Genomic DNA, 16,276 nt, shown 5'->3' on the forward strand with positions numbered 1-16,276 from the left:
ATTTCCAACAAAATTTTTTTATGTATTTAACAAAAGAATAATTTTCTGACATAAATAAAGAAAATTTTAAATTTATTTTTGTTAAATATTTTAAATTGTTTATGATTCATGTATTATAGAACTCATTAATGTTGTAGATAAGAACTAAGTAGAATTGAATGCAATTCAGAGACATGTATGTTAAATTTTTTTAGAATCTTTAAAGTTCTAGAAAAAAAAAAAAAAAATTTACAAAGTAACAGTAGTTGTCTGAACAGAGGTGTCTGAGAGAACTATTGTTGATTTTTAATTAATACTATGTGTAGGAGTTCAAGACCGTTAGAAAGGTTGAGATATTCTAATTAAATGTGGGAATGTAATAGTTTAAGTGTGGGAATATGATTCACATACCATTTTCTAAACTGTATATAAAACAATCCTTGAAAAATAAAAGAAAAAACTAAAAATTATGAGAATCATTTAAATTTTGTCTTAGAAATTATATATAAAATTATTTTAAAATCATTTCATTAATAAATTAATCCTCAAACTTTTGGTTCTCCTTGGAATTCTGAAATATATAATTTTATTTATTATAAATGCAAGAAAAAAAAAAGATTAACAATTAAAAAGAAAGTAAATTCGAAATTAAATAAATAATTTTTTAAAGAGATTAATTAAATCTTCATAGAATATTTGAAATAAATTTTTATTTACATTTGTATCTGCAATTTGGAATTTGAAAACAGAATTCAATACAGAATTTCTTTATATCTTTCACACACACATTTGAAGCATTTTCATTTTATTCTATTATCAATTACATATGACATTGATTTAATATGAATAAATTATTTTCAGAAATGGTAACTTTTTGTACTATCATAGCTAAAATAAAGACTAGAGTTTTTATCTCATCATTAGATAGAAAAAACATAAATAGTACATAAACAATACTTTCTGAAATAATTTATTTTATAAATTCTATTTGTACATTTGTTGTGCAAGTTCATTCTTATGCATAAAATCTAAATCTTTTTGAGTTTGTTGAATTACTATAGGAATATTTTTTGTTCACATTCATATCTTATTAAACAATCAATTACTTTCCTTTTAATAAATCATAATAATATTATATAGTCAAGTATTTAAAATTGAATATAATAGCATTCAATCATTCTCAATATTGGATTAATGTTAAAAAAAAATCTATTATTATAATTACTATAATTATTAGCAAAATAGAAATAAAATTTTATTATAGTAATTTAAAGTCATTCATGATAATTTATACCAATCAATAAATACTTATTTTACAGATTTTCTATGACCTGGTACGACAAATAAACAAAAAATCGCCAGAGAAGAAGATGAAGCAGAAAAAGAAATCGCTGTGCCTACTTCTGTAAGGTAGATCTAGCAGAAGCCTGTACTCTCCTGCATGAATAAATTCACAGAAAAAGGGAATAAATTAACTAATAACCAGCAACAAGTCCGGATACAACCAACGGATGATACAGGGGTTCAGGTGACCACGGAGAAAACTAAAGCTAGCTGACAAGGAGGGGGCTGACGGAATTATAAATAAATAGACGAAAAAAAGGAAAGATACATACAAGAGGAAGTCGTAGAATATCAAGGAGAGGGGGAAAAATATATATATATATATTCTATATATATATATATATATATATATAGAAGATGAAGATGACAATGAGAGGCAAAGAAAAAAGTGTGAAAGAAGGAAAGAATGAAGAAGACAATTGGAAAGAATAAAACAGAGAGAAAATTAGAGAGAGGGGAGGATATAAACAGCGAGTAAAAAATATAAAAAAAAAAAATAAAAATAAAAAAAAAATAAAAAAAAAAAGGACTAATAATATTGTACATACGTTGGTCCCGGGGTGGTTCGTGTGCACGCGCAAATACAGAGGCGCACAAAGAATTTTTAGTGTTAACGAGACCCCGCGGCGTCGGTTATCATTATAGTAGGAGTTTTGCATTAAAGAAAAAAACAAGAAAAAAAAAAGGAGAGAGAAGAAAGAAGAACAAATATGGATGAAGAATAAAATATGATTAAGTAATGATTGTATATATATTTATATATTTATACAAAAATATATAAATGTATATATACGTATTTAGGAGAAAAGAATGAAAAAAGAAAAAGAAAAATGTTTGGACGTGCGCGTGCGCAGGCCACCAGCCCCCATGCATCGCCCGCCGCGCACCTCTCTCTTATATATATATATATATATATATATATATATATATATACATACACATATATATATATATATAAGATTATATATATATATAAAATAATTATACATAGACGGTACACATACACACAATGAAGAAAAAACACACAGACAGACAGACATATACACGAATGATTATTATTACTATTATTATTATTATTAATTATTATTATCGAAGCATCAAAATATTCATAAGTTATCAATCGTTTGTTTCTCGAACAATATATGTTTTTTCTATATCTCTCCGTATTAAAGCAAATAATAAAAAATCTCTCAGTGAATGTTAAGAAAAAGATAAAAAAAGACTTAAACAAAGTAAAAAGCCCAGGCTCTCTGGTTCTCCTCCTCATTATTACATCCAAAACACCTCATTTTTTCCCTCTTTCTTTTTTTATGATTTAAGTTCAAATTTAAAATTTAATTTTTGCAATAAATATTGTTCGAAGCGTACAAATTAATTAGTTTGGAACTTTATGAATATATATACCATTTGTCTTCTCAATTTTTCAATATCTCTTTTAATGTCAATCAATCTTTTTTACTTCTATAATTTATATAAAATGTTAAGCGATATTTATTCGTCTATATTTTCTTATTTAGGTCTCTTTCATGTTATCCATCGCTTGCTATGAAGACAAGACAATTCAAGTTAATTGAAATTAGGAACCACGATATAATATAGCCGATAATTAAACATGATTAAGCACAAAATGGAATTTTATTGAAGCAAGAATAAATTGTATTACAAATTATTCGTCATCTCAAGAAGTTAACACAAACCAGGATGGCCCTATATCTGTCAATGTTTGTAAAAAAGAAGGTGCAAAAATTACATCCAAAGGAAAATAGAATAATTCATTACTATTAATTATAATTCTATGTACCAAAACATTATGACAAGAACAAAACTACTCAAAACGATCTCATAAGAAGCTTTCCTCAATGCAATAGATTGGCTGGTTATATTACAACAATTATTCCTTGCCTCTTCAAGAACCATCGGATAATATTCGTTCCAGAAAGCCAATGCTTTGTAATCAATTGCATTGGAATTGCTCATATCGATGTTCCTATCGATAATCAAGATCCCAGGCTCTTCCTCAGTGTACGATTCCCATTTAACATTACTCAGGGATGGATTACCAACCCTGGCAAAACTAGCCAACATCGCCATCATCACGTCAGCCATTTTTTTGTCAGCGAAGTTCCACTGAACAGGGCTGTTAACTAATAGGGGAAGTCCCCAGACAAACGGTAGCTCGAACATGTGGGGAACGCCAGCCCATTCAGGCACATCTTTAATGATAGATTGTGTCTTGGGCCTATAGTCAAATCTATAAACGAATGCTCGCTTCTCCTTGGATACCTTATCAGCTAACAGAGTAAGCCCAGCTGCAAAATTTTTCTCCGTTTGCAAGTCCAAGTATCTATCCCGAAGCACACCTTGATCCTTGCTCGGCGGATGAGGTTTATAAAAAAATAATACCGCCTCTGCGACCATTTCTGGCTTCAGCTCGCAGGTACTATTATCTTCCGGGCTCTGGACCAATGATACAAACTCGTCAGTGATTAGCATCTCGAACTTGTTAAACGAAAGTTTACCATCTGCGTTCTCCTTGCTTAGGGACTCTATGTAAGCCAATGCCTGTTCATTATTCGTATAACCAACGAGTAGAGGGACAGAATTCAAAGTGCCACTGTCTAATGCATCCCTTGGATGCATAGATAGAAACGGTTCTGTGGAGTTATTAGTTGTATAATCAACAATAGGACCCCACGTTTCTATTTCTGAGGATTCACGGACCAGGATGTTTACGTCTACTCGACGAAGACACTCCATCAAGGCTGATGTGGGTTGTCTATAACAACCAAATTTTTCGGCGATGATATCAACCACCGGTAATTCCATTTGTGGTGAACCCACAGAGCTTACTGCGTCTCCGCTCATGGCAATGGCCTTGGAGAATTTGCCTCTGCTCAGAGGACTAACCAGGTGCAAACCTACACTTATGGCGCCCGAACTATGGCCATATATTATCACATTGGACGGAGAACCACCAAAATTCTTGATCTTCTTCTGAATCCAGTCCAGTGCTGCTATTTGATCGAACATGCCATAATTACCTGGAGCCTCTGCGTCCGTGGTTGTGAAGAAGCCAAGGATATTGAGACGATAAGCCACCGTGACCACCATGATCTTGAAAAAGATCAATTAAATCGTTAGCGTGTTAGAATTAGAGATTACAAAGAGTTTTTTTGAGAATATGAGCGAGAGGCAATATTGTTAATGGATAGGTTATAAGAGTTTCGAAGTTACATGTTCCTTCTTAGAGGGGTTAGGATCTTTAACTGCGAAAGATTGCGGTTTATATTTTCTGAATCGATTTTTCCTTTTTTTTTTTCAACTTTCTGTAGATCAGATATTTGAAGAAAATGGAGCTTTGAGAGATTAGGAACGTGTGAATGTTAAGTTACGATAATTAATCTATACGATTCATTCTGCTTTAAACAATATGTTAGATAGGAAGATGTTTATAAGGTAGATTATTAATATTGTCTATATAAGATTTTCTATTATAACGTCGTTTTTACATTGCTTTGTAAGACTATAAATGAATTAGTAGTGTTAGATATGTTCTTATAATAATAGTTAGATTATGAGGTCTCTTGTATTACTGTATAATATATCGTTGTATGTTTCTATAACAATTTTTAAGAATCGTTAAACGTGTTCCCTCAACAATGAATTCAACGTTAATATTTCCGTGGCCGTTGTTCCTGAATTAACATTTACAGCGTTACCTAAGGTATGCATCATAGATGGACCGTTGTCTGTGCGATTCCAAAGGTTAAATTTAGCTTTGGGTTAGCTAAAGCACGCAAGAAACATCCTAATTTCCTTCGATTTTCTGTCGACTTTCATCGTCAGCTCTTGATTGATTCGCGATTTGAAATTCTTTTCCTTTATGTACAGAATATAAGGTCAAAACATCATCTGCTGATCATACAACGTCCTTCCAATGTAAAAATAATAAAGCCTAGCTTGTTAAATAATATTCGCAAAATGTAAAAAAATCACATTTCCTTTTTACTATAAATTAATTTGAACTTAGATTTTTATTCTAGATAATTAAAAATATGTAATTTTATAACTGTTTGTTATGTTTATTACCATTTTTGGAATCGAGTTATGTAATAAGTGAAAATTATAATTTAAAAACTTTTTAGAATCTAATATATATATATGTATTATATATTACATATATATATATATATATATATTAAGTAACTTACTTTATATTTGTTAACGAAAAATGATGCATCCCATATAGCTGGAGTGCCAGTGTTAAAATCACCACCATGAAACCACACCATAACAGGCCATCCATCGTCTGGACTGTTACCTATAGGAATCAAAAATCTATATAATATAAAATATTTACAACACAATGCGATTTACATATTATTTAAATAATATTGAATGATAACGATTTACATTTCCAAACTTCTGTATAATTTAAAATTAAAAAGACTTAATGCGTTTCCCATTTTATTACTTGTTAATTGTAAACCATAGTTATTTGTTATGATTTTATAAAATTGTTTTATTATTTATTGTTTTAAGAAGCAATTAACAAAGTGGGAGAAAAAAAATAATAGTTGTTAAATGTTTGATGACATTTTGACATGACTGAATTTCGAGTAATTAACGAGACAACATTCACAAAATTCTGAAGATGATGAAAAACGCGTGCGTGATGACAAATATGCATTCTCATTTTCGGTCAAAGAATCGATCGTGACAAAATTTGCATATCGTCATTCTTCCAGCAATGATCTATTGTAAATGGTTACAATCATTACAATGACCAAATTTTTAGAAAGTAATGAAGTTTATTAATATTTAAAATAAGAAATCAAATTATAATTATTGTAGAATAGAAGTTTATATTTAAAAGATACAAGAAATTGGACAATAATAGAATAAGTTAAATATATAGCAATAATTCAAAAAAAATATGATTGACTATATTAAAAGTCTCTATTGAAGTCATTAATAAAAACTTGAGAAATATTGAAGAATTTCATAAAATATTTAAAGAACAAATTTCTAAAGAACTTATCTAGTATTAGCAATTAATTCTCTCTATTTATCTAATTATTAACATCCTACAACAAAAAATTACACTTCCAAAATCAATGTACTAAATCAAAAAAAAAAAAAAAATCTATATTGGCGAAATATTAATTATGATGCATTCAATAATTGTATATTTAACATCAAACTGAAAAGCTGAAAAACTTTCATGAAGCAGTATCACAGTTGAAAAGGCACGAAGCCCATCTAGCTATCGTTTGAATAATTAATTTCGGTGATTTCTTCCAACGGGCTGTATAACATGTGGCGTGTGGTCGGTTTTTGAAGCGTGCCAAGGTCGAGGAAAATTCAGGCCATTGCTCGGTAGGATAAAACTTTAGATGATACGATAAGTATAAGTAGACGATAGAAGTTCGGAAGTTTGGCTTGGTCTTCGTTATCGTGCTCCCTATGATGGTGTCTGAATTGTCCAAGAATAACCTTTCTTCAGGATACAACTTTGCCACAACGATTCATTAGACGCTTATCACGATTGCACACGGCACGAATCTTTTTCTAACAAAAGTCTACAAGTCGGGTTAGTTGTTTGGACGAAAGAATTGATTATTAATTATAGCTTTTGATTTTCAATTGCATAGGTCAGAAGGGATATTTTATAAGAATGAATTTGAAATTTAATGATTTAAGAAGATGAACTACAGATGTAAGAGAATAGTGAGATTTCAGGAAGATTCATGGAAAATATTTGCATGTTTGTTTGGAAGTGATTATGTAAATGTTTTTAAATAATTGTTTAAAAATTAGACGTTAATTATTCAGGTAAGTTGGTGAAAGAGAATGAAATAAATGAAATAAGAAAGAGAAGGATGTAAAACAAAAGATGCTGTAATCAGAAATGATATAATTGTTGAAAAATAAAAATACTTAAATAGTTTAATTATATATTTTCTAAACATAAATCTATATCCTCAAATTTAAAGAAAAATATAAAACATTTTACAAATGCACAATATAAATTTAAAAATAAAGACAATTCATGCACATCATATAACTCAATTTTAAAGATATTTATTCAACACTTTATTTATAAAATTTAATTAAGTATCTAAATATGATTTAAGAGATTTTCAAATATCATCTAAACATAAAAAAAGCAACAATTTTATAATATCTATAAAATTTTAGTAATTTTTTATCTTAAAAATCCATAAAAATAGTAGCCTTAGTAAAAAAAATAAATACAAAAATAAATAATAATGAGTTTTAATTCTGATTTTAAATCTGTTTAAAAATGTCATTTACTATAGAAAAATAATTTTTTTTTGTTTGATAGTTCATAAGAAATTAATTAATTGAAAAAAAATTAAAAAAAAAATATCGATTTGAAAGATTTGATTATAATGTTGGGTTAGGACACAGAATGACGAGGATGGTTTCGTGACCGGCCTCAACAGTATCTTAACATCTCGACCAACTAAAAGATCGCGTGCTACGACGTGCGCCAGTTACTGTTACTCTTGTTCCTTGTTTCTATATCGACCGGAGTTAACTTTGCGAAATCGACACGATTTCCCGATTTACCGGTTGTCCCCTATCCAATTTTCTCTCTTTTTGAGTCTCTATATACGTGATGTATATATATGTGTATCTTGTACGTGTTTATTTCTTTTTAAAAATTTTACTCGAAAATTATAATATACTTTTTTATGATTATGTAAAATTATTTTCTAAATTTGACTATTTGTTAGAATTTTTGAGTAATCAAATTGAGGAACCTACATGTGATTTTGTATATTCCTAACCTTTTCATTTTGTAGATGGAAAGAATGAAATATTTCATAAATTGACCCTTCTATTGGCAATAAGTACTATTATAAACCTGTCCTATATGATTGATCGATATGATTTAAACTTTCCTTCTCGTTAATAAATCTTCATAAGCAATCTTATAATTTTTATTTTTTGCACCTATCATATCATCGATTATTCAAATAAAATTCTTCGTATCTTTATCAGTTTCTTACAATTACAATTTTCACTTTTTTTTTCTATGCTTTATGAAAATTTCATAACGAAACTATATTAACAAAAAAAAAAAATCATATCCAATATCCTCGACCCATATTTATAAAAATGTCAAAATGATAATATTTCAAAAGCAAATTTTATGAAGGATTCCTTTAAACTACACGAAATTATAGTGTTGAAATTTTTTCTATACTTCACTTAATTTCGATAATAATTGTCAAGATATAATTATCATGTCTAAAGTATATATATATGTCACTTAGATCGTAATCTATCCCAAATAAGTACTATTAATTAAATAAAAATTCAATTTCCACTTATATTATTTATTTTTATATTGTAAAAATCTAAAATTTGACATAAAATGTAAACACAAACAAATATAAACGGAAATGTTAAAAGTTTTTTAAAAAAGAATATATTTTTAACGAATAATCATATTTTGAAAGAGGTTAGGTTACTGATTACGACTTCTGAAAGTTCAATTTTACGAACACCATAGTAAACATGACATTCGAAATTAGCTGAAAATGATGCTTGTAATGCTGTTATTAGCTTAGTCCTTAACCGACATCCAAGAACTATGAGATTTACGTATCGTCGACACGCAGGTCGTCGCATTTATTGTCAATTGAGAAATTGGAACGGGAAACTGTTCGATAAGTCATGATAAATTTTTTGTATAAAATATACAAAATACACATATATAATATAATAAAATATAAAATATACAAACAAAAAATATAATTACAACAATATTATATTAAAATATAGTAATATTATTGCCAAAACATTGCAGAGAGCAATATATTTTTTGAACAAACAATAGGATTAGAAAGATAGATGATAAGAGTAATTTAGCTTGATAGATTTGAATATTTGCTGAACTAAGCTATAACTGGATTCTAAAATATTTATAAGAATTCTATGATACTAATAAATTCTTTTATCTTTTTTATTTAAATAAAAAACATTTAATCTTTATCATAATCATAATCAAAAATGTTACTTTTATAATTAATTATCAAATAACCTCAAACGTGATGGACAATTTGCATTAGTCCAATTTCGACAATTTAGATTGCTATAAACTAAATTATGTGTATACATACAATGTTATTAATTTCCCACGTGAACTTGATAAAAAAACAGAAATAATTTTCTTCAGTCCTTGACGACGTTCTAATCACAAGTTTTTCTTCGACACGAGGCATTTATCAAATCACACCACCTTTTTGTATGATATATCGATAGATTAAGAAATAAATGGATGTAGATGATTATTGTCATTTGCGTGTTGTTCGCATGAGAAAAAACGATCACGTGTCGAGTATCAAAAATCTCATAGATTTTGTCCATATTAACAACACTATGTATTACGATTACGCGCAACTTTGAATTGAACAAGATGATGAACGTGATTTGCTTTTCAGTTAATAATATTATGTTACTGGTTAATGAGGATTATAAGTACTTAGACTATAAATACTTAAATTGTTTGAAATGAAAAGTGAAGCAAACTGATTGTCTTTCAGTTTGTTAAACATGTTAAAAATTATGAAAGCTTTTATATAGTTTATAATATTGAAATTATTTAAGAAGCATAAATTAAATTTTTTTTTAATTGGAATTGATTATTAAAACAAATAATTAGAGATAATTTATGATAATAAGAAATTTTAAATAAAATAGTTTTTATTGAAAATTAAATTAAGATTAAGATTGCAAATAAGTAATTAAAGATATAGTAATTTTTATGAGAATATTTTTTTATTTAAAAATAATTACACATATATCTTGATTTATGATTTATTTTTATATTATTCCTATTATGTTAATTTTATTTAAATATATTTTTAAGAAAAAATTATTTTATTTCTATAAAAACTTTATAGTAACTAAATTACTAGATTACTAGATAGTAACTTTATAGAAACTATTGGTAATTTTACTTACCATCAGGAGTGTAAATGTTCAAATACAGACAATCTTCGCTAACTCCAGGATCGAATTGATCAGGTGGCAACAATCTTTTATAATATTTTTCATGGAGCTTCAAACGATTTGTCATTTGCTGGCAGGATGATGCAAATTGTGTTGCATTTCGTATACCGCTCCATGATGGAAGCGGTTCGGTAACAGGAATAGTAAAACGTAATTTTCCTAACGGTGGCTGGGCATAAGGTATTCCTAAATATTGTATCACCTTTTGAGTAACACTTAAAAATACCTGCAATATAAACGAAGAAATAGTTTTTAATTTGCTTTGAAAAAAAGAATTAAGTTTATTATTTTTAAAAAGACATCAGAAAATTAAGAGAATTTTTTAAATGTCAAAAATTAAAGTAGTCGTCAAATAAAAATTTTTTTATAAAGAAAGTGATATCAGATATTCAAACTTTTGTCAAATAACTGTGTCAAAAATATAAAAAGAAATAATTCACGTTATTTCACATTAATTACTGATATTATGATTTTTAAGGAAAAACTGAATACTTGGAAAAATTTCTTGACGAAACATGAATTACACGTGACAAATTATTCTTCCATATGTAGTGAAAAATAATAGTGCCTAGCAATCAAAACTTCAAACTACTTAAATTTAACATCAGGTTCGAGCACAGTACAATCGTGAATTCATTTTTTAAAGGTAATCAAAATTACATTACTCATAGTTCACGTAACTTGTGATTTTTATCGAATCGCTATATTGTGATTTCTTATCGCATAAAATAAAATTGCAAAGATTGATACTTTTATGGAAAATTCTTAACTTAATTTTAAATTTTATTTATGAATATATCTTAAGTTTATAGTCACGATACTATCGTTACTTTAATATAAATTAATTTTTTTTTTGTATTTTTTTATACACATTACTTTTGAAAATGTATATCAATCATGATTCTATTAATAAGAATAATTTTTTTTTTTTTGAATTGATAAATAGATAATTTGAATTAATGAAACAATTATATGCAGAACAAATGCTAATCTAATTAATTATTTTTGATAAATCGAATATAATTGATTATACTGTATAATAAGAGGTATATTTAATTAATCCAAATATATTTAATTAATTAAAAGATACTAATAAAAAGATAAAATTATTTATAAAATATTTTATTTAAAAGATAAACGTAAATTTAGTACAGAATTAAAAAAAAAGAAAAAAAAATAATTGGTTTTTTTAGGAAGAAAGGAATATGTGATTATGCATGAGACTGAAATATCATAAGTTCAAGAAACTTTTTCTTCTGTTTTCCTGAGATTTCATAATTGCACAAATTTCGCAAAAATGAAAAAGCAAAAGGTAAAAAATAATGTAATATTAAAATTCATAAATGTTAGAAATTAGTATTCATTATACATATTATTTGCATATATTTAGTTGACACTTACAATTGAAACTTACGATGCTCGCATGTTGTTGTTTCTCATGCAGTTAAAATGTCAAATACTTATTCAAATGCAGATTTTTAACTTTAACGCTTTTATATAGCGCAATGATATATGAATTTCTGTCATATGAAGCTCGTTTGTTATGCAAAAATGATGTTATTAAAAAAGGTAGAAATATAGTAATATAAACTGTAATTTATCAGATTTTATTATAGAAGATTTTTCAGATAAAAATTTAAGAGTACTTAAGAGATTTTTAAAATTTTTAAATTCTAAGAAAATAAATGATCGTAAAATCTTAAAATAAAAACCGAGATTTCTGATTTTTAAAATCTAAAAAATTGCTTAAATTTAAGAAATCTAAAAAATCTTATCTTTTCAATAATAATATTAATATTTTATTCTCGATCTCTAATTCTTCAATCTAATCTTTGTAATTAAACACTTCCATTTAAACAAACAATTATTCAATTAAAAATATTTTCAATGGAAAATAATTTTTTCAAAGAAAAATAAAAGATGAAGAATTTCTTTTAATCTTTTAATACGAATATCGATACAATTATCTTCTATTAAAAAATAGAAAATTTGAAAAGATTATAATATTTTGTTTTTAATTAGTCTCAAATTTATAAAAGTATTTTATATGCATTATTAATCCAGTACAACTAATTTTTAAAATTTCTATTATTTTAAAATTTCTTTCGATTTAAACAATAAGCTAAACTTTGTCACTCTTTCCAAAAGAATCGCCCAATATCTTCGTAATAAAACTTTCCATTCGATTTCCTAGCAACCCTCGAAACACGTCAACTTAATTTATTTGTACAAATAAAAACTTGACAAGCTTGATTCGGTAAACATTTCAGATTTATTTAATTCAATGCATCGAATCACAAATGGGAAAATACGTTTGTACGATAATTTCCTGCTCGCTCGTGAATAATAAAAATTCACAATTGAATCTTTCGTACAAAGGAATTCGTGTAAAGAAGATACCACCTATTTTTTCAACTTAACATATTATTAAATCCTCTTATTTAAATAATTTCATAAAACAACAACAAAATACTTCCAAAAAAAAAGAAAAACATAATGTGCTATTTGATAGTTTTGTATTTACAATAAAGAAATCGTATGCTTGTCGTACATTAATAGAAATATATAGACAACTTGTCGAAATTACACATCATTAATTACAAAATTTCAACGACGCATGTTAAACACACAGCAACAGCTCTCTGATTGGCAATCTATCAATAAAGATTTCAATCAGATTTATGTGTGAATCACTTTCTGCTCGTTAACACAATGTATCTGTTACAGGAACGAGGAAAAAAAAATCACATGTACGGAGTCTAAATCAGAATAAAATCGTCGCACCTCCTTGCCAGCGACCGTTCCTTGCTCGGTGATCTTGACCAGAGGTTGTTCACGGCCCAATCCCTGTCTTGCATGCGTTCTTTGAGAATTGGTGACCGGTAACACGGCGAAAAATCGCGGGAACAACGCGAAAAACAGCCACGCGGGACACCTCATTCTGCAGACTGACTGATTTGCCACGGAAACAATCGGCGGCTTTACTCTGGGGTCTCAGTTTAACCCTTGCGTGACTTCATTCGACCACCCGCGGCCAGTTTCTCCTCCTCAGCCTCGAGACCTGCGCTCTTTCACTTGCGGCTTTCTTGCGTCGTTCAAAGTCGCGTGTTAGCCATGGGTTCACCCCTTATTGTTATAGAGCATTTGGTGTTTGGGGTGTTTTATGTTTGTAGAAAGGATTTGAACTTAGGGGAAAAATAGAAGGGAAAAGAATTAGATGTGTATTTGTGAATTAGATTTGTTTAGATTGATTTATCTTTCGGGCTATAAAAGAATTAACATTTGTGGATGTGATAAATGTTATTCAAAAAGCTAATATTATAATTTTAATTTGCATTCGTAGTCTAAATTAATAACTATTGATGGTCATAATCTAAAATTAATCGAGTTAACTCCTATTGGATAATCATGTTAGATACTAAGAATAGATTTGTGTACTTTATGGTTGTATACTGAATAGATTGAATGTTGATTTGAAATAGACTGAGATAATTTAGGAATAGGTTATCATGAACAGAAATTGATTCTGTTTATTTCTAGATTGAGTGTTAAACTAGCATGTGCAAATTTAATTTCATTGGTTTATTTTTAAAGTTTTAAAACAACGGAATAGATAAATTAGTGTATTGAATTTTGAATATATTTAAGAAATTGAATATGATAAATAATATCTTTTCGTTCCTTTTCGTGTACTTTTACAAAGATAATCATACCGTTAATGTCTTTCGGAGAAATTCAATTAAGTTAGCCCATATTGGAAAATATATTTCATGTTTATTAATGTTTTACGTGACACAATGTCAATGCATTAAACATGCAAAAGCTGCAAGAAATATTAACTTAAAATAACTCAAAATTCTATCTTTCTTATTTGTAATTCTTTAATAAAAAAAAAAAAAAAAAAATCAAATCAAATCTCACAAAACTATGCAAAATTTATTTGCACGCAAGAATGTGCGAGATATTTATCGTAATCAAAAAAGCACAAAAATCAACGATACGTTGAATGAAAAGAGAAAAAACATAACAATCTTCATAAAAGGTTTGTCGCTGAATCATGCCACATTCGCTTAACTTCGATTTATAATACGTAAGAACGAAGATTTCCAATATTCTTTCTTTCTTAAGTGAAACTTCAAGAATAGAATCGTTATTTTCGGACACAGATTGTTAAAATGGATAAGAGAAAGGAAAAAAGATGGAGAATAGAAAAAAATACGGATAAAGTATGATCGAAAAGGTGGCTGCTAGCGTGACCGCAAAAATCAAAGGAACGAAGAGATAATGAGCGGGGGCATTAAGTAATATGCATCTAATATAGGTGAAAGGTGATATTATAGTTTGAATTGATGGTATCCAATTAAACTAATGAATTCAGGGTTGTAACCGAGTCAAAGATATGGAAAAAATAGACTATCGAACGTGACCTAAAATTTTATCAATCCTCTATAATATATATCGTATGATTTTCAATATCTATTTATCTATATTTATTAAATTTTTCAAATTAGGTATATTAGGTATCCGTGTATTTATCTTCTCTATCAAACAATGTTTCATATCTTTTTTTATCTTTTTATCTTCATTATTCTCTATGTTGTATTTTGTTATAATAATTATTATATTACAGATACTAAATTATTGATTCATATCCATTATTGGATTTTAACTTTCTGCATAAATTTTTTTCTGACTACTTTTCTGATTATTTAAAAAATCTTTTTAAAATAAAATGAGATATTATACTATTACTGTTAATAATGATATATAGATATATATAGTTTAAAAATAATAAAATAATATATTTTTCCATCATTTTTATCATAAAATTGGGACATTTTATAAGTTAAATTAAATTAATGTAAAAAAGAAAGATTAATTATTAATATTTCCATTTAAATTTCCAGTATTCTGTAATTGTTTGTTTGATCTTAATCATAAATGTCATATGATTAATCATGCTATTATTTTTACGTAATTTAATTCCTACTTATCTGAAAATGAATCAGAAAAATTTTAATATTATCCATTATAGAAATATTAACAGAGATATTGCGTGTAATAATATTTTTAAAAAATGATTTTTCCATTTTGAAACAAATCGACATGTACGTATGAATAGTAACTTTGTGAATATATTCATTAAGTGTCCTTGAAAATCGATATCAAGGGTCTTTCGCCTTTGTAGCGCGGTAACACGCTATCATTAAGATGCAATTTTCGTGTTACTCTGAAAAACGTAATGTGATCTTGAACTTGATTTTTGTTTAAAATTCTTGAAAAAGTAATTCTAAAAAAAGTAAACTGATTCAACAAAATAATTATTTATAAAAAAATTTACAATTATTTAGTTTATTTAATAAACTATAATTAATGCTAATAAATTCATGCGCTTCCAAGTTGCAATGACTTTTTTGCAATGAATATTTGGATCTATATTTAAACAATATTTATAGAAATGGAATTTCTCGGATTTTTTGATGTTATTAATTATTAAATATTTGGTTATTTCTATACAGTTTTTATTAATTTGAAATTTTGTTAATTTCGAATTTTAAATTTTAGTCATGTGTTATAGAAACTTAATACTATTGAGCTTTGATGTCAGAATTTGTGAGTTATCAATCATAGATCGTAGAAAATGAAGATTATTAGAATTAGTAAAAGGCTTGAAATCGATCATGCTTTAAAAGAATTCAAAATATTTTGACTTTGAAATTTTTAATTTGGAAATTTTTTATTTTTGAATCTTAAAATTTAATGTTGTTATGTTAAATGTTGTTTAAAAATAAATATAAATAGTAATAATTAAATTATTCAATTAGAAAAAATTCTTTTTTTAATTAACTTTGATAGAGAAAGAAATTTTATCATTCATTTTTTTAAATAAAAATTATTTAATTCA

The 16,276-nt window shown here is 27.0% G+C and overlaps 2 protein-coding genes and 1 long non-coding RNA gene across 6 annotated transcripts in view; 2 read left to right on the forward strand and 1 right to left on the reverse strand.

Annotated features, from left to right (window-relative positions):
* Rap1 (RAS oncogene family member Rap1) overlaps positions 1–7,276 on the forward strand; it is a 43,114-nt gene extending 35,838 nt beyond the window's left edge. For all 4 annotated transcript variants that reach the window (XM_086908093.1, XM_086908092.1, XM_086908090.1 and 1 more), the window contains one exon: positions 1,299–7,276. In XM_086908093.1, coding sequence (XP_086764219.1) covers positions 1,299–1,388 — 90 coding nt within the window. In that variant the 3' untranslated portion in view covers positions 1,389–7,276. The remainder of the gene's footprint in view (positions 1–1,298) is intronic.
* On the reverse strand, positions 2,940–13,311 carry LOC100864453 (carboxylesterase 1C). Its single transcript, XM_012494087.3, has 4 exons — positions 13,156–13,311; positions 10,324–10,597; positions 5,535–5,644; positions 2,940–4,437 (listed from the first exon to the last, which is right to left on the reverse strand). The coding sequence occupies exons 1-4, from the start codon at positions 13,309–13,311 to the stop codon at positions 3,109–3,111; spliced, it is 1,869 nt and encodes a 622-aa protein (XP_012349541.2). The 3' UTR covers positions 2,940–3,108.
* Positions 10,361–14,296, forward strand: LOC105737019 (uncharacterized). The gene is made up of 4 exons (XR_015292062.1): positions 10,361–10,551; positions 10,850–11,017; positions 11,565–11,683; positions 13,099–14,296. It is a non-coding gene; the product is annotated as an uncharacterized LOC105737019 (long non-coding RNA).
* Positions 14,297–16,276: the final 1,980 nt, after the last annotated feature.

This window comes from Apis florea, unplaced genomic scaffold, assembly GCF_048593485.1.
Source record: "Apis florea isolate Af1SG1 unplaced genomic scaffold, ASM4859348v1 contig_3036_pilon, whole genome shotgun sequence".
Lineage (NCBI taxonomy): Eukaryota > Metazoa > Arthropoda > Insecta > Hymenoptera > Apidae > Apis > Apis florea.